Consider the following 19,244-nt stretch of genomic DNA (forward strand, 5'->3'; position numbering starts at 1 on the left):
ATCCAGTCCCGGATACCAAAACAGCGTTCTCGCTGTGGTTTTCATGGCTGTCATGCCGGGGTGTGTCTCGTGCAAAAGACGCAACACACGCCTTGCCGCCGCCAGGGGTAGAACAATGCGATGTCCCCAGTACACCAAATTATGGCTGACTGTAAGCTCTGTTCTTCTGTTGAAGTACGGCCGGAGATGCTCATGGCCCTGCGGAAGATATGACGGCCATCCCTGGGAAATCCATTTTTTAACTTGCAGAAGGCGGGTGTCTCGATTAGTCAGATGTTCAACCTCGCGGGCGCAAAGCGCTGTTTCCTCCAGAGAGTGGGCATACAAAACGTACTCGTCGGCAGCAGAGTCCCGCGGCTCCTCCATTACTGGCAAGGGCAACCGACTGAGGGCATCAGCATTGGCATGGTCACTGCCCTTCCGGTACTGCAGTGTGTAGTTGTAGTTGCCAAGAAACAAGGCCCAACGCTGTATTCTTGCGGCCGCCATCGGTGGTATGGCTTTACCTGGATTGAATAAACCAGTAAGAGGCTTGTGGTCTGTTACTAAGACGAACTGATGTCCGTACAGGTAGTCTTTAAACCGGGCGACGCCGAATACCAGTGCCAAAGCTTCTTTTTCTAACTGCGAGTAATTGCGCTCGCTCTTGGTAAGTGTCCTGGACCGGAATCCGATGGGGTAGTCAACACCATTCACGCGGTGCGACAAAACGGCCCCAATGCCTACTGATGATGCATCGCACTCGAGCCGCAGTGGCTTATCCGGGTCGAAGTGAGCCAGAAACTTGGAAGCCACAATTGCCTGTTTAACTTGCTGAAATGCTTTCTCCTGTCCCTGGCTCCATTGCCACTTGACTCCTTTGGATAAGAGAGCATGTAGCGGAGCTAGCATGGTGGCCAGATTGGGCAGGAACTTGCCATAGTAATTTATGAGACCGAGAAAAGCTTTCAGCTCACTCACCGAGGTGGGCTTAGGGGCTTCAACAACGGCTTTGATATTGTCGTCCTTCGGTCGCAGACCCTTCGCGTCGATACGATGACCGAGAAATGTGACTTCGTCTTGCCGAAACTTGCACTTTCCCTTATTCAGTCGGAGACCATACTCCCGCAGCCGCTGCAGCACTGTTTTGAGCCTAGATGAATCATGTTTTTTCTCGGCGATGATAATGTCATCCAGGTACACCTGCACTCCAGGAATATCCCCCAGCAGTCCGTCCATTCGCCTTTGGAATATGGCTGGAGCAGAACTTACGCCAAACGGTAATCTGTTAAAACAAAAGAGACCCTTCTGGGTGTTGAGGACAGTTATCCTCTTTGCTTCCTCATCCAATGGCAACTGGTTGTAGGCTTGACGCAAATCCAAGGTCGTGAATACTTCGCCACCGTTTAACCTAGCAAAAATGTCGTCCACTCGAGGCAACGGGTATTGTTCTACCACAGTGGCCGCATTCACAGTCATACGGAAGTCTCCACACAGTCGGAGGGACCCATCGCCCTTCAAAACGGGTACCACAGGGGTTGCCCATTCAGCGGTTTTTACCGGCGTCAAAACGCCTTCCGCGACCAGCTGATCCAACGATTCAGACATCTTATCTCTGAGAGCGTAGGGTACAGTACGGGCCTTAAAGAACCGTGGACACGCGTTTTCTTTCAATTGAAATGTGACCGGTGGTCCTTTGCACAGGCCGAGTCCCGGAGCAAACACGTCGGCATATTCGTCAAGCAGCTGTTGCAGACCTGTGCTGACAGCCTGTATTCCAACCGGTTGCAGATTCGCTACCACATTCGACAACATTGCCACTCCAACTTCATTAAATGTCTTGATGGTGTCTCTGCCGCACAAAGATGGTCCGGAGCTGTCGACCACTATGACAGTACCAGGAATATCTTTCCCGTCGCACGTAGCGGTCATGCTAAGCTGGCCGACAACTGGAAGTTCTCCCAAGAGACAAGAGAGCTTGAGCTGTGAACGCTCCAACGGAGGCCAGAGCTGCTTGTGCTTGCGGAACACCGTTACGGGAATGACGCTTACAGGTGACCCCGTGTCCACCAACATAGTGAGCGGAACGTTATTCCAACTGATGTCCTTGTAAATAGGCCTAACCTTGCGGATACTGGCTGCGTGATGGAGAACCGCTGTCATCGTGTGCAAGGCGTCGTTGTCGTCCGAGCTTGTGTCCTCTGCGGCTGCCATGGCGTACGAACCCTGGCGCCGTTGTCTTGCTGGATAAGATCCCTGCCGACGGTCACTATTTGTGCTAGACAGGCACATCCGACGTAGATGTCCTCGTTTTCCACACCGGTGGCACACCGCGCGAAGGTGTTTGCACTCGTCCTCAGCATGCGATTCTCCACACCTTCCACACACGTCGCATTGTTCCGGCTTGGGACGTCGCTTCGACGAATGGCTCTTTTGTCGGGCAAAATGTACTTCTGAGTGCGCCGAGTTCATGCTCCTGGCATTTTCAACAGCTCTCTGTGCCGAGACAGCAAAGTCTTCAGCCTCTTCTAAGGTGAGCTTCCGTCGCGTCAGTAAATGGCGCCGAACGTCTTCATCCAGCACTCCGCAAACGATTCGATCCCTCAACATGCGCTCCAATGACGTGCCGAAGTTACACTTCTCAGCTAGGCGTCGAATGTCCGCAATGAAGTCCTGAGCAGCTTCCCCGTCTTGTTGCGAACGCATGAAGAAAGCATAACTGGCAGCGATCTCGTTGACCTCCGGAGCATAGTGATCTTCCAGATACCCGACGACTTCCTCATAGCTCAGTTCATTCACCTTTTTGGGTTGACACCGGCCCTGCACCACACGCACAGCACTGTCCGTGAGCGAAGCGATGAGCAGCGCTCATTTCTTCGTTGGGTCCACGATGCTATGAGCCTCAAAGTACGCCTCCAGGCGAACGCGATACGTAGGCCACGTACCTTCTGCATCGGCAAATTCCGGTGGCCGTCCAGCACTCATGCTGACGCGGGTCTTCTCACCTAGCGACGCTAGGCCTCGTCGCCACTGATATGTCGCACTAGGCTTAAAAACACTGACATCAGTCAGACATAACGCCGCAAGCAACCCAGCTTTATTGCAGCCTGCGTCCGTGTGTTCCGCTGCTCACGTGTGCTGATGACCATGGCAGTGCCGATGAAGGCACGATGAAGATGACGATGAAGTTGGCGATACATCAGTAAAATTAGCCAAACATTAAAAATATGCGAATGCCACGTCGCTGAACAGAACCAAGGTAATGTTGTTTGTCATCGCTTGGACATACATAATTAACCTTAATTAATGCATCAACTTCTAAAATATTATAATTAGATGAAAAGTGGCAATGAGAAAATTGAGGAGCAACATGAAAAATTCCCGAAACACCTTTCTGTTGCTTAATGTGTGCTACATAAAACTGTTTTTCCAAGCATGAAAGAAGCCCGCGAATAAACGCAATGTGCCTCAAGCGGCCAGTTGCGTGGCAATTTTGTGTGTATTCACAGGCTTCTTTCATGCTCGGAAAAACAGTTATGTAGCATGCATTGAGGGACAGCAAGCCGTATCGGGAGTTGTTCATGTTGCTCTACAATTTTCTCAATGATACCTTTCATCTAATTATATTATTTGAGAAGTTCATTAATTCATTAAGACTAATTATGTAATTAGAAGAAATGCAATAAATAGTCAGGGTATCTCCAAGCGACGGCAGACAATGTTACCTTGGTTCTGTCCAGCTATGTGGAATTTGCATATTTTTAAAGTTTGACTGAAGTTACACAGGATGCCCTGTATAATTCTAGTAAATCTAATCTTGTTCATTGCTTATGCAATGTCTAATGACCTCCCATTAGGCTACGACATAAGTGATTCAAACTTTATAGTAAACCACCTTGTTGCCCATCATACTTATTATGCTGCGTTTGATGTGGCGTTCTCTCGCTGCATTTCGCAGTGCTGCCCTAATGGTGGCAAGTTCATTTATGAATAATAAATTGTACTTGTAACTTTTGACTTTGCATCTCGCATTTTAAACCTTTAGCATGAAATTTACTGCTTCAGGTGACGGAGGAAGTCTATCAGCTGCTTCGAGACGGGCCCTACCTGTTCCAGTGCCGTGGGAAAGTCAAGGTGAAGGGCAAAGGAGAAATGACCACCTACTTTCTCATCGACCGCAAGACCAACCGCTCAGCGTCCAGCCCAAGGGAGGAGGGCGTCTCTGGGGGCAATCCTAGCACAGTGGCTCAGCGGGAGGATGATAGCCTCTCTGGAAGTCTGCCTCCGCACTTAAGCTCAAACTCCCTGCAGCTGAGAAGAGAAAGTGGGTCCACTCCCAACAGCTGGGCAGGGCAGCACCAAAAGGCAACACCCCTGGCACCTCATGATGATGTCCTACCGTACACCCAGCCCAAGCCTATCATTGTCTCAAGCACTCCTCCGCATGGGTCCAGATCGAGAGTGAAAACCGGAGTGTCTTCCAAGCCGGAGTCCCTTACACGTGGTGACCCCTGGGAGAGCTTGAAACAAATAAGGGTGCCTCCCCCCTCGCTACCTGGTGACCAAAGTGAGGCTGTGCTGACTGATGACTGCAGCCTCGACCCCCAGTCAGAAAGTGCGAGCAGTCACCTTGACGACAGGAATTCTAGCAGTGGTAGTCTCATAATGGAAAGTCGCTGTTTAAATGACCAGCCGTCATTGCCACATGGAAGCTTGCCCGGTCCTGGCTTTCCCTTGATGTTGTTAAAAAATTCAAACTGTCCTCAAGCAAACTGTATGTACCCATATTCTCAGTCTATGGGTGACTATGAGGCAAGTCCCAATATCATTGGCTCAGGTCTCCCTCAAGTTGGTTGCTCTCCTAGCCACAATGTGAGACAGCCACATGACGGTAAGTTAAGTCGCACATTGCCAGAAGCAGTTGCTCCCAATACAAGGGAGGATCCAGAGCTTGCAGTGTATTTCATAAACGCTTCAGGATCACGTAAACGAACTCATGAAGAGGCAGTTAGCAACACGGTGGCATCGCCTCCGGTTGACTCTCCAGAGCAGGTGCCTCGTAAACAGCTCTGCAACTCGAGTCCGGCATCGCAACGACTTGTCTGGCAGCATGGCAAGGTCAGGGCTCCACTCCTGTCTATGTGCAGCGATGCTGATGAGTTGCCCATAGAAGACTATCTGGAAAATGGGAACTGCAGTGTGACAGTCCAGCCAAGATATGCCATGGGCGACATGCTCAACGGAAACTCTCCGCGTGTTCTCATGAGGCTTGGCGAGGACTCTGCGGGCATCGCACTACGTTTGGCCGAAGCAGGCCACCCTCTTAGTGGACCACTGTTGCACCTTGACTCACGAAGCAGCTGGAGCAACGATGGTTCAAGCGAGGCAGACGAAGAAGGAGCCCCACTGATGGACAATCATGGTGGTGGCTACACGACGGACGACGCGTCGCTTGCCAACGACCAAGGGCTAACAGATGCGGAGGGGGCCCTAAGCGACCTTAACTCGCTCCTCAATGATGCGGGCCACGAAGGGGATGACACGAGTATCTCCTCACGTGCCAGCAGCCGCTTGCTCAGCATTGACTCACTCAGTGTTACTTATGACTCAGAGTATGACAACTATGGAGTTGGTTTCAATGGTGCCATGGGCCGCACTGAGGACCTGAGGTCACTCACTGACTGCATAGCTCGCAACTTCGGCCATTGCGTGAGTGACAACGAAGACAGTGACGTGCTTGCTTGATACTTCTCTCCAGCCCCCTTTGCACCCAAATAGCCTGATTGGTGACAACTACAATATCTTTCTGGCTCTTTTAAAAAAGATTTGCGTATTGACATGCTCAGTATACATAAATGCACATCTTCATTTGTTTATTTCTGCCATAGCTCGTGTAGTAGTTTCATGTTTATCCAAGCTTCGGCCTTCTGTAATGTTCACTTCTTGGGATACATCTCAACTACCTGAAAGACAGACCATCACATCCTAAATGCACAATATAAAGAGTGAATGAAAGGATTGGCCACAAAAGTTTCATTGCTATGTAAACATAATTCACAATGATATGTTCGTAAAAGGCTAGGACTCAAGGCTGCCAACCAGATTACATAAGTTAGTGACAGACCAACATGATGCCATTTTGTTGTTTCACTCTTTTTCATAAGTGTCACCATGACTTTAGGAGTCGTTTTGAGAGGTATATTAGAAGAGTTATAAAGCGTGAGCTTCAGCAGAATATTTTTACTTGCTGGCCATTTAAAGCTGGGCAAGATTACAAGGTAGCATATTGAAAGTAGTGCAAAAAATGGACGTTACAAAGTGTTTGTGCTATGTTTCCAGAAAGCTGCACAGCAGTTTCATACAGAAGTGGCAGCTTGCACTTTAAATAGTCGTTTTATTATGCTCTGAATCGCCACTTAGTGGAATTTGATGTGTATGCTGGAGTGCACCTACCATTTCACTCGAAACTATTTCACTTCAATGCAGTTTGTTTGTCAATCTGCTACCCAGCCAACTTTTCCGGGAGGCTGATTTTTCTGGGTAACCAAAACGTGGCTGTTTCTAGGCTCATGCTCATTCAAGACTGCACTGTCAAAAATTGTATTTTTGTAGAAGTGGGTGTGAATGCTTTTTGAGGAGTGGGTCTAGCTGTCTCTTATTGGGAATTGTTTATTTCTTAACACATGTGATCTCTATGAAAAGCACAGTACAGCCTGCTGTAATAACATCATTGTAGTTGGAATTACTACCGAGTAAGTGTTAAAGAAGCACATGTGTACTGATTATACCACTGGAAAAGAAAGAAAAATGCTTGCTCTTATTTTTTATTTTCTCACAGTGATATGCACTTGAACACTTGTCTGGTCATAACAATGGCTGGAGAAATACAACTTCACTGTAAGGCAGGAACAATAGAGACATCTAGTTCTTCAGCGTCTGTTTGCATGAGCTGCCAAACTTGTGTGCACACCTCCAAGCTCATAACAGTAACATGCACAAGTGCCTTAGTGTTTCTTGTTCTGACAGCCACTGGCATTATCAGCAACACTAGGTCTATTGGTAATTGCACCTCAGCTTACGTTTCACATGCACATAGAAAAATTGTGCCACACAGGACCACAGTGTACTTTGGCCTACGTCATGGCTGATACAGCGCACATTCAATCATGTCTATGCCATGATCAGTGTGCTAGTGCAGCACCAGTGATATGGTGCAATTATTTGAAGTGTAGATAGAATCCACCTTGAGCTTCAGTGACCCTCTCACCTGATCTCACTGATAATGCCACTGGATGTTGGTTGAAAGGGCACTGCCAGCTTTATACTTCAGCATAGCTATTGAAGGTACTGAGGGGTGGGCAGTCTTCGCAGATGGTGTGGTTGTAATGAACAAGCTCCAATCCACAATTTTTTAGTTGTTATAGACAGCAGAGAACTAGCACGGATCAGCCGTTTGTGTTATCTTTTTCACTTTGATGTTACTGGAGAATAGTATCGCTTTATCACAAGGAAGTACATAAAAGATATCCTGAAATGCTCGGACATCACTATGGTAGAGGTTTGTCGATGCAGTTCATTGCTTGGGTGATCTGTACTTTAAGATCTCGAAGGTGTGTTTCCACTGCCACTGAGTCTTAGTGGTGGCAGTACCTGCATTAGCCTCATGTATGTTACACTGAACCCATCGCGTTATTGTTCAGGGCGTTTGATATGTTGCATAAAATGTAGGGTTGTCCTTGTTAGGCAGGTTTCAGTGGCTGTGGCCATTTTATGTAAACATTGCACAAGCATAAAATGTTGTCTGCAGTTACACTGGTAGGAATAGTTAGAATTCATCTACCACTTTCTGGCCATGTATTTTCAATAGTATGTACTGGCTTGCTGTTGAACTAGTCATAGTGGGAACATAAATGCAGCAGTTGCAAAGAACTCGCATGTAGAGTAAGTGCAGTTGAAGTTGAGAGAGCAGTCGAAGGATTCAGTGTCACTTCATCTGTTGTCTTTCTCGAGCCCTAATGCCAGCTTGTAATAAAGCTTCAGATTGTGCAGTTTCATATGCACAATAGTAGCGTTAGGTTACAACACATACATTTGTTAACTTATGTTTTGTGTTTTTGTAACTACAGAAAGGTAGGAAGTTTCAGTTAGGTGGAATTATTCATGGCAGCACATAGTGAATAAAGTTAGTGAAAATGTCAGTGAATAAGAATGTACATTTAACCCACGTTTAGAACAGTGCAGCCATAGGCAAGCATATACTCAAATGACATGCACCAAACTCACCTGTCTTCCGAAAGCATTCACACCTAAACTTCTATAGCATTTTTCCATTTCCAGAGGTGACTGTCATTTTCATTAAAAGGATTGTTTGCTAGGTCAAGGAAGCATTTTGTGAACATTGTTTCATTGTGTGTTACACAGCACTAAAGCTGTTTCCATCGGACTAAAAGACACATCATGCGTCCTAAAAATTAAATTTGCATTCCTTATATGTACTGATAAGTCTGCCAAGCATGATCCATTGATGACATGATTCACAGCGCAAGAATTTAGTTCAAATTATAGGCTTTTGACCCCTGTGATGGAATGAGGTGTCCACACGCTTGCACATATATTGAGCATGTACAGCTTTACTAATAACTGAATTTTATCAAGGTGAATTTAATCTGTGAATCCTTGCAGCATTGTGCTTCTTCTGAATCAATGGCAATTGCCACTACTTGTAGTACAGGGTGACATGAGTCACGCTATACCACAAGCAACGGAACAGGAACTAGTTGATTCCCATACCCTACTATTTGCCACAGCTCGTTAGAGTGCACTGGATGTTTCTCCCCAACAAGCAAGTGTAGTTTGTTTACAAATGCTGGCATCAGGCTGAAACAGTTCATCCTGGCCAGAAGCTCTTAACACAGTTACCCTGCTATTGCTGGGCTAGTTGATAGACTATCATGCTGTACTGTATGTCACTTACTGGAAACTCCAGGGTACTTTGAGCTCCAAAGTGAAGGGTTGTCCTCTGGGCAAGGCAAACTTAAGGAAGTTTGCTGAATAGGAAGGTTGATATCCATCTGATTGCAGTATAAAGTTGCAAGAATCTATACAGTTTTTTCAAAAAGAAAGCTTTGTGGCTGAAGAAATATTCATTGCAGTAGCAGGATTAAACCAAGCCCCGCTGTGTTTCCTAGGTAGTTCACTATACCAACTGAGCTAACCCGGAGGCTAGTAGATAGCAAGGTGAAGGTGAATTAATCAACCTGAAGGTACAGGAACACTGAATAAGTAGATTGATTCTGCAGAAATGCACAGGGTAGAGGAAGCTTTATGAACCCTTTTCATAATTGTAAGGCTAGCAGATTGACAAGCTATAATGATGGCACGGTTATTTTTGCCATCAGCACGTACAAACACTGTTTGTGCATCTTTTACGACATGGAAAATGTGTGCCATGTCAGGAGGCAAACCGTGTGCAGGAGACAAGCCAGCATGTGCAGCTAAGGCTCCGTCTGCATTTGAACTGTGACCGGTGCTGCCACTAGTTGGGCAAATGCGTAACACAGAGATGTGCACTTGCGAATTAGGAAAAATGGTGGTTGGCATCAACCAATTGGTCGCCTCAAAAGTAGCTTCAGCTGGTTGATTAGGTATAGGTAGCGCACAGAAAACGAGAACGAAAGGTGAGAGTAGATGATAGATGAGGGTAGCTATGTATGGGCTTGTTGGTATGGCATCTCCTACTTTGTTGTATTAGACAAACACATAGCACTGTGTGTTTGTCTAATGTTGTTCTGCTGCATTACAACAAAGTACTAGAAGGAAAGGTGAGAGGGAGAGGTTGCATAGAGCGAAGGAGGCATAAATTCTGCAGGGACACAGCACTACACATGCAACGCTTTCTCCTTTTGCCCTCATTTTCGATGCGCTAGATACAACAAATCAAGCCTTGCCAACTCACCGGAACAACTACGCTTCAGGTGGATGCCCACTTCATCTGTCGTAAAGCTTCCCCCGCCTCGCGGTTTTTCACATAATTCATTTCCTAGCGCAAATTACATCTGCTGTGCCAACACCATTTTTGTCTTGACCTCGAAAACACAGTACTTGTGCTGTGTTGGTCACCTTCATCCTCACCTTTATTGCACTCTTAGTTATATATCATTGATCCATACCAATCCACTTGGATTTCACTCCTCAATAAGAGGGTGCATGCTTTGAAAGAAAGCAGCAAAACACAAGAGTGGAGTCACGAGACAGTAAACTACATGGAAAAGCCACTTTATCTGCCATTCGAATAGGATCAAGGGAATGGCAAAGTTGTTATTACACAGGTACATGAACATTGATTGCAGTTCTCTGTAAGCTGTTCACCTGTGGCTGAAAAAAAGAAATACAGCTGCTTGTTCCATATCTCAAAACGTCACTTTCTTGTTGTTGTAGTGTAGAAAAAATTACAATGCACTGTTGGTCAGATAACAGGGTTAATATACCTTATGTTTACATCTATATTTAAAAGTAGCCTTCAATATGGCAACATTTAATTATGCATTGAGCAATAAGCAACAAACAAAGCAAGCCATACAAAAAAAGCGAATAGCAAAAGGCGTTTTCTGTTAATTGTTTTAATGGCAAGTTTGCTGCTTTTGTTGTGTGGACAAGAGCACTAATAACTGGCTGTAGCTTGCTTGGCATGCACCTAAAAAGTGGCATCAATAGTATTTCTTAAGGCTTTGATTTATATTAGCACTGCTGCTTCTTGTCTATACAGTAGACTTATATTTGAAGTGAATGTAAAAGGAGAACATTGGAAGCCTGTTGTCTTACCAGACGTTTGTAATGTCTTGTTTATCAACGTATTTGGCTTAACAGAGTTTGTCCCGATAGTTTTGCTCACTGCAGTTGGGGACAAAAGTTTACAGGTCATGAAAAATGCACAAAAAGGAAATTCAAGCATTTTGAAAAAGTTTCCTTGCTCCTGGTTGAGGGCAGTGAGTTTGCGTCATTAACAGTACGCAGCTTCTGTAGTGTAATTTTTAATTCTGTAATGTACGCATTGTACTCGCTCAAAGCCATATTTTGTCGTTTCCTTGGAATTTATGCTGACTGTAATGTAGAGTAAGGTATGTAGAAATAACCGCAGAGTACAATTACCTACCATGTCTAAGAAATGTTATAGTGCCTGTATGCCTCCATTAAGACTGCAGAGCCCTTTTTAATGACGTTTTGTATTCATTACCATGATTTAAGCATCAAGGTAAATAGAGAAGGGACCACAATGCGTGGCTGACAATAAGGCAGTTCTGGTGTTGATACCACCAGCATGCATCAGTGAGTGTACACCGTATTTGATCATGTGAGACCTTCACTCTTATTCTATCGCAGGGTGCAAATCTTGTACAAGTCCAATTAACAGCAACTAGCTCACACCAAGTACTGCACTGTGACTGTCACTCGCAATGTGCTACCACTAATGACACAGTTTGAAGACTATTATTTTTCAGCAGTTTCCTCATCACTTCTAATGTTCCAATTGCTAAACATGAATCGCGGCATGCATTAATATTAATGCAAGTGCCATTTGGTGAAGCTCCTTTCCCAATTTTTTTTACCTGGGCTGTAAGAAATGCAGGCCTTACATGAGTAAATACAGTATGTGCATGCACACGACCAGCTTACTATAAACTTCTAGCTTCAGACAGTATTGCTCCTGTTTGCGTTGATGCTCCAAGCATTTTAACAACAGCAAAGTAGCACCAAAACAAGCTCTGGCAGCGCTGTAGTCTGAAATAGCACTGTGATGTTTGTGTAGCGCCTGGCCTCACAATTTAGTTTCAGGGGGAAAAGCATGGGTGATGTGTGAGCAAAAGCACTGCAAACACTTTCATGGTATAGGCTATTTCTGGCTTCTCAAAATCGCTTCAGCTTGTCAGAATATACCATCAGGCACGCATATTTCTATTACACATCATCCCAAACAGTGCCATGTTACTTCACAGGTGCACCATAGTTGTAAACATGGATTGCATTGGTGACTCGTAACAATGCGTGGTACATTACATTATGTATATATCATTGAATTAGTTTTGTATATTTTATTATATTATTTTTTGCATTTAGAAGATTTCTTTTTTCTTCAGTAAGTGATCTCGCTGGACAGCTTGTGAGCTGGGTTCTGATTTTCTAGCAATGCCATTTCCAATGATATTCCTTTTCGTAGTTTGCCAGTGGTCAGCATCACGTTCCACTTGATTATCAATGGGATCAGCTGGCCATGAATGGTAGAGTATAAGAGAGGCATAGAATCAAGTGGAAGGCATCGTTACAAAATGGCTGCCTTTTGTGCTTCAGCACAAATGTGCCTTCAGAAGCTGTCATGCACGTAATACCATTCATCCACAAATGACAGCTCAGCATTTACCCTGTTGTGTGTGGCATGCCACACTTCTGCAATATTCCTGAAATACACTAACACAGGAATAGGAAGCAACTTAGAAGCCTAGTGGCAGTGTTAGTAAACAGTTATTGTTTGGTATGTTTGCCGAGCTGTTGCACATCAAGAGGAAATATAGGTTGAGTAGCACGATAGTTGCATTTGTTTCTAAGGGCCCAAGACCCGCACATCTGCAAGCATACTTACCCTCTCCCTCACACACACTCATGCACATACACAATTTTGTGAACATGGAACAAAATTCCCAGTATCACTGGTGTCATTCAGCACTAAAGTTGCTTACGTAACACTCTCCTTTTTTTGCACATTTCCAATGATTCACAGTGCACTTTTGTTTCCACTTGCAACAAAAATTTTGAGGTTAGATAAGCATGGTGCGAACGAACCTTGTGAAAACTGTAGTGTTAGCGTGCCGGATACTACTTCATACCGAGCATTAGTGCACAAAAACGTGACACAAGGCCACTGCAACATAAACAACTACTATAGTAATAAGCGTCATGTGACATTATTTGTTTTTTGTATTGATGAATGTCCGAAAAAGTACAATCATACTGTGTAGTCTGAATGGCTCTGCCAGCATTCATCACTGATATTTTGTCAACAGGCACAGGACAAAAACTTGTTCAAGTCCTCTGAACTTGCTTTTGACAGAGCCTATACAGAAATGTGACCTCTAGGTATGGAGCTCGCAGACACACTTAGAAAAGTAGGGTGGACAATTTTTTTTCTGCTTGCACCACAAGCTTCAGTCTTGACACTATGCCGCCCTGTGTTTTCCGCACTGCACCTGGACACACACCAACAGTTCCTTGCTCAAATATTTTTCTTTGTTAAGCAATGTGAGGGTCAACACTGCTTAAAGGGACTGACAACTGACAATGTGTTGCAAGACGCAGATGGAAATTAAATGACTATGCAGCACAATGTTTGCTATTTAAGTGGGAGTTAATAGTTTTAAATTGGCAAAGAGAGTCTCAAAAACCAGTAAGTGGTGAAGCCTGGCAGGGAAATCTTGGCACTTTGGTTGTAGTCTATGAGATTACCGTATGTAAGTCAGCTGTTATTAAGTACAACATAGCTATTGCTTAAAATTGCAGTTGGTTTATTATTAGACACTTGCGCTTTATTCTATGCTTCGGAACTCAAATGCGCACACATGGCTATGGCAACATGCTGAACTGCATACTTTTTGTAACACCGTCATTTCGTTTTCAATTTGATTGGTTTCGTTTTGACTGGTTAAATACCAAGGCAGTTAGACAGGCAACCATGAAAACACATAGCTATTACCGCAGAAATACTTTCACTTTGGAAAACATGAATCGCAGGAACGTCGACTTGATAAACAAAACACTACTTTCTCACAGTTATGGCCACACTTGTCATCTGCCTCCCACTAATACCAGCGTACAATCGCTATCATGCTCACCTATCACCGTTTTCAGCATACTTCCACTGAATGACTACATCCTCACTGCAGGTCGAAAAATTCTGATATAATAAATGTTCCATGGCGTTTTCCACGTTACCACTTCATTATTAGACACTCTGACCGATAAGCTTTCCATTGCATGAAAAAAAAACAGGTACCATGAAAATTGGTTGTCAGTCCCTTTGACTGTGCTGCAAAAACTGTGACAGGATAGATACTTGGGCTAGTTGGTTGAAGATATTAAACTGCAGTGCTAGAAAGAGATGCAAGAAAAACGATGGCAAGAACACAGCACAGGGTTGTTGTGTGGTTTTTTCATGTGTCATGTCCATTTCTTGTGCTGCAGTTCAAAACAGAGTGCAAGGTAGTGTACAAGAAAAAAAAAAATCTGTATCGTCTCTAAGCACAGGGCTTACTTGAGCATACTTGCTGCACACAGCCTACGCAGTGCGTCTCTCGCTTGAAGAATCTGGACTATGCTCTTGGGCCACAGAAATGCAATTCTAATCACGAGTTTCACATCGTGAAAACTTTTGTTGGCAGGTGTGGATATTAACGTACCACGCTATTCTGCTCTTTTGCTGTCTCATTTGTCCTACAGTTCAGTATGATCATCCCTCAACAAGTCACCCAATTTCCTGTTTTACTGAACGTAAGGGCAGTAAAGGGAAAACAGGATCAGTTATGCTTGCAGACTTGGGAAGATTGCTATGTACTGCGCATTCAAACTACAACTATTTTCTGATGTTAGTGGTTACAAGAGATAATTTTTCCCAGCTGTGCACTGAGAAACCTTGCACTTTATTATACTTTGAAGAATACATTTACCAAAGTACAAAAACAGAATGACATCACTTCTGGAGGCTTTGGAGTGTGAAAGCAATGCATGCTTGATTTGTTTTATTTATTTTTCCCTCTTTCTGTTCATAAGTTGACCAAACTTCTGCTGGCCTACATGGTGAAGGCAAGTTTGCAGCAATGCAAAGCTCTTATAACATAGCAGCCCCGATTCTGTTCTCATTCAAATCCTACAGTCAAATTCTTACTTAGAACAATAAAAATGCTAAACATAAAATACTGCATCCAGGATGCCTTTCAAAAGAACTCAAGTTATTTGTTAGTGCCAACCGTGCCAGTTAGTCGAGCAACGGTCAAGCCTTTGGTACACATTGCTTCCACCAAATTATTGTTTATGAAAGGGAACCAGATTATTTTTCAGCACTGGTACAGTGTCAGCGGCATCACTCTTTATACGGTGACCCTTCATATGTGCCTGCTTGTTAATGCAGTTGATAGACTTGAAGCAATATTTATTCATCTTTGTTGTTTGTGCTCAGGCACACATCGATCACCTGTTATCAAACGTTAATCTTCCCAAGATGCTCTTGTTGTTAGCAGAATCTCTTAGTAATGATTGTCGTCATAAGCATATAGCATGCTTACTGTATGCGAGTGTAGTGCTAGAAAGTGAGCGTCTCAAGCTACTTAGAGCATGTAGACAATTTAGAAAGGTGGAGTAATCTGCCACACACACTGTGGCACGCCACTTCAAAAGAGGAAATGGGAGGGAACAAGGGAGTTGATTGAGGATCCAAGTGAAGATACACTTTGAAAGTGGTGATTCGAGTGAGTGCATGCATGGTTTACGAGCGCAGCTTTATGTACATTTACGAAAACGTAATGGTAGTAATAGTCCGAGAGATGTGTCTGGTTGCAATTCTCGGGTCCCACATTTCTCTGCATGGAGCAGGTACAGTGTGTGTCTCGGGTTGTGTCGGGATGCCTGGGGCACAGTTCTCCACACCGCATTGTCAAAATGTACTGCAAGCAGCGTAACATGCAACGCCCTGTGCACTGAACATATTGTGCACACTTGTGTTGCAGTGAAATTGATCGCGATTATGTTAATTCAGCAGTGCTGCACTTCTGACAATCATCTTTTAACCTACTAATGTTTTAAAATGCCTTGGAGCAAATTATCTGTGTTGTGGAAGCATCTCTTAAATGTTTGATGCTAGTTTGTAATAACACTGCTACAATTCATGTGGCGTACACTTTGTTTGAAAGTGGTCATCTAGATACGCTACGCATACTCAAAGAAGTCATCTTAAAGAAATAATGGCAAATTGTTTGTCTAGCTTTCTTTTGCTTTATTTGAACATCAGCTTTGCAATCAAGGTTCAAAATGAGCACCAAATCGGGCACAGCCTGAGGCATAGGGCATGTTTAGCAGGCCTCCTTATTACCAACAAAAATTGGAGGCAGCGGTCGTGTGGTGGCACGAAACTACTGACAGATTCATCAGTCATCCCAATGCAGCAGTTACAAGCCACACCATGACAGTGTTGCTAAAAGATGGGCGTACGCTGCTGCACCGCTCATTTTTTTTCGCTCCTCCACATTTGACACAGGATAGGCTTGGTCCTCTGCTGTCGGTTCTTTCAGAACGTGGAGTGCTCCCTCCGACTTTCTTTGCACTATTATCCGCTTGAATGCTTAATATTTTTACATTTGGCAACATGTTCATGGAGTGGTCCGCAGTGGCTCTACCAGGCTCTACCACGTGTCAATGGTTTGCAGTACTAATGACCAACACCTCCGAGGATTTCAGTGATGCAACGAGGAAGCCTGCTTCAAATCCAGCCGAAATTGCTGCAGCACTTGCCATGCATTTAGAACGGGTTGCATTACCGTATGATGTAATTAACTATTTGTTTCACTCTCACGCAATTGAGGCTTCATGCGATAACTAATGGGCCGACATTAATCCCTGAAAGAAAAAGACGAGAGGGAAACCTTGTGTCAGTGCTCTTTTAAGCATGCCTTCTAGTCGTGTATATGATCATTGTGGTGTGTGCCCACCTCTTCAGAAGGAACAAAATGGAAACCAGTGTACCAGTGTGCAGCACATTTGAACGGGCAGTTTTGAGCTGGACTCCACGAGACTTTCTGCTCTTGCGTGCATAGCCAACACACCCACTAAGCTTCAGGTGAATTGGCGTCTTCGTGCATTGTTCTACGTCAGATGTAAAGTTGCATAAAGTGACTGTTTCCACATATGCCACAAACAACGCTTTGCTTCACTGCAAAGTGCTTATGTGGTTCCAGAGCCCTCACAAACAAGAGATGTTATGTTCTTTTGCACTGTCACACTTAGGAATGTCTGTGTAGCACTGTTGAAGTTACCTGCCTATTTCTAATGGTGTTAACTGAAAGCACAAGGCCTTGTGGGGCTGCTGCTGCCAGATTCCAAATACTAAAAAAACCATCAGCAGGCATCCATGTGCATTTATCAATGGGCATTCACAGGCACCAGGTTACTGTCTCTCACAGCGAGTTGCATAACACACAAGCATATGCAAGATTTTGTCTGAGAAACTGATTACATGCCGTAGCGTTTTTATCAGAAAAAAAGAAAGCTTGTATTATGCTGACATTATAACTGTGCTAATTGTGACATAGCATAAGCACACAGTGAAAAATATACACAATATTATTGTACTTAGCTACTAAGGCTCTCCAACAGTGATGACTATTCGAACAAGACTACCTAAAATGTGCCTTGGTTGACAAATAAGCTCAAGTGGCACTAGAACATCAATAGTTGTTCAGTGGCTGTGCAACTAAGAGGCGTGCGCACACAGCTGTCTGCTCTTCTCAGCATTCCTCCCTGCTACACGTTTGATCTTGGCTCTATTTTTCCTTCACAGAGAAGGGCTGCGGTACTTGACCGACGTTTCAAGTTCACTCACAGCTGTTATCACCGTTGTACTCGCAGATGTATGCACACAGCTAAGTTCATAACAAATACTTGTACATAGCAGATCTGCCTTAAAGTGCACTGGTGTTATATATTGTAATAGTGGACATCACTATTTGTGCATTTCCTTTTATTCACTTCACTGCTAGCAGGCATTTTCATGTAAGGCAGCTTACTTATTACCTTTTCACCATTAGCAATCGTGATGTGCTATCTAGAGCAATGTGAAAAGTGCACACACATTGCATTGTATTTGTGTCTTTCTTGAAAGCAGGCTTCCTTTTTTGTCAGTGTTTAAATCTACTAGTCTTCTATCACACAGTGACGAGCTTTGCATAGTGCACGTAAGTTCACTTGTATAGCATGCACTTTATCAGGCTTAGTGCTCTGCAAGAGGCCTGTAAGAAAATGTACTCATCATGGGACCGCCTGGCTAAAGCACGTTGGCGGGTTAGTAGGTTGGGATTCATTATAACAACTGTGCAGTGCGACTAGACGAGGATAGAGAAGAAAATGGCATATACGCAGCACTGTCCATGTGTAATTTTCTTCTCTGCCCTCATCTAGTCATGCTGCAGTGTTATCATGAATCTCCTGGCATTGTATCTGCAAGATACACCACAAGGTTTCATGTGTGATAAAAATGAAAACATGTGCATGCATATTGTGGACCCAAAGATTGTAGCATAAAGATTGACCAAGCATTTTGGAGACTGTATGATGAACCCTGTGCTCATAATAAATCATTTTTGCATCACTGTTAATTTTGGACCACTTCTTGTTGCATGTTCACATTTGAAGTAAGCCTGCAGCCTATCATTGAAGGGCTGCCTTATCCTGACCTGTACGATTGGAGATCTGTCTAAACTGGAAAAACCGCAACTTTCTTTTCAGCAGTGTCGGCTTGTACTTCGTGGATACATAACCTCCTCAGACAACAGTGAATAGTGTCAACTGAAAAGTTTAAAAGCAAACACACCAGCAGAACAGGAAAAAAGAGGTCGAGACATTAAAGAATTTTTGTCACGCCTGCAGAAGTGGACAGTGTGCTTCAGCCCAGAACAATGTCATGTGGAAAAAACATGATCAAAATACATTTCTGGGAAAATTTTTATCCTGGAACTGCAAGTGCTGTATACAGCTTACTATAAGATGAATGCATAAATCTTTCCTAGTCACATTCAACCGTTACGTTCAGAATACGTTTGCACCATTCATAAGGCAGGAATGTGTTCTGATATGGGGTGTAAGCTATAACACCACACCTCCCTCTCTCCCCCCCTTTTTTTTTCGTCTTGCTGTTGAGAATTTAATTTTAAATACCAGCAGTGCCTTGATACTTGCCCCACTATGCATATGTGAGACTCCTCATATATCAAGCAGTGTCAGTTCAGTGAGCTTACTCAACAATTCTGGCTTCTTTTTTAGGCCTTTCTTCAAAAGACTGCATCACATAAAAAAAATACACAAGAACCTCGAAGCTCTGGTCTAAAACATAAACGTGGTACCTCAAACTGTTGGTCCAAACAGAGACTAATGTCAGCCAAATTTTGACGGTGCTGCACAATGTGACAAGTATTTCAAGAGTACCTATTTGCCATAAATCTATACAGCTTACTGCA

The 19,244-nt window shown here is 44.0% G+C and overlaps 1 protein-coding gene across 2 annotated transcripts in view; it reads left to right on the forward strand.

Moving 5' to 3' along the window:
• Positions 1 to 18,386, forward strand: part of LOC126542272 (adenylate cyclase type 1-like) — a 255,888-nt gene extending 237,502 nt beyond the window's left edge. For both annotated transcript variants that reach the window (XM_050189267.3, XM_050189268.3), the window contains exon 22: positions 4,045 to 18,386. In XM_050189267.3, coding sequence (XP_050045224.1) covers positions 4,045 to 5,724 — 1,680 coding nt within the window. In that variant the 3' untranslated portion in view covers positions 5,725 to 18,386. The remainder of the gene's footprint in view (positions 1 to 4,044) is intronic.
• Positions 18,387 to 19,244: the final 858 nt, after the last annotated feature.

The sequence above is a fragment of the Dermacentor andersoni genome, chromosome 2 (genome assembly GCF_023375885.2).
Source record: "Dermacentor andersoni chromosome 2, qqDerAnde1_hic_scaffold, whole genome shotgun sequence".
NCBI lineage: Eukaryota > Metazoa > Arthropoda > Arachnida > Ixodida > Ixodidae > Dermacentor > Dermacentor andersoni.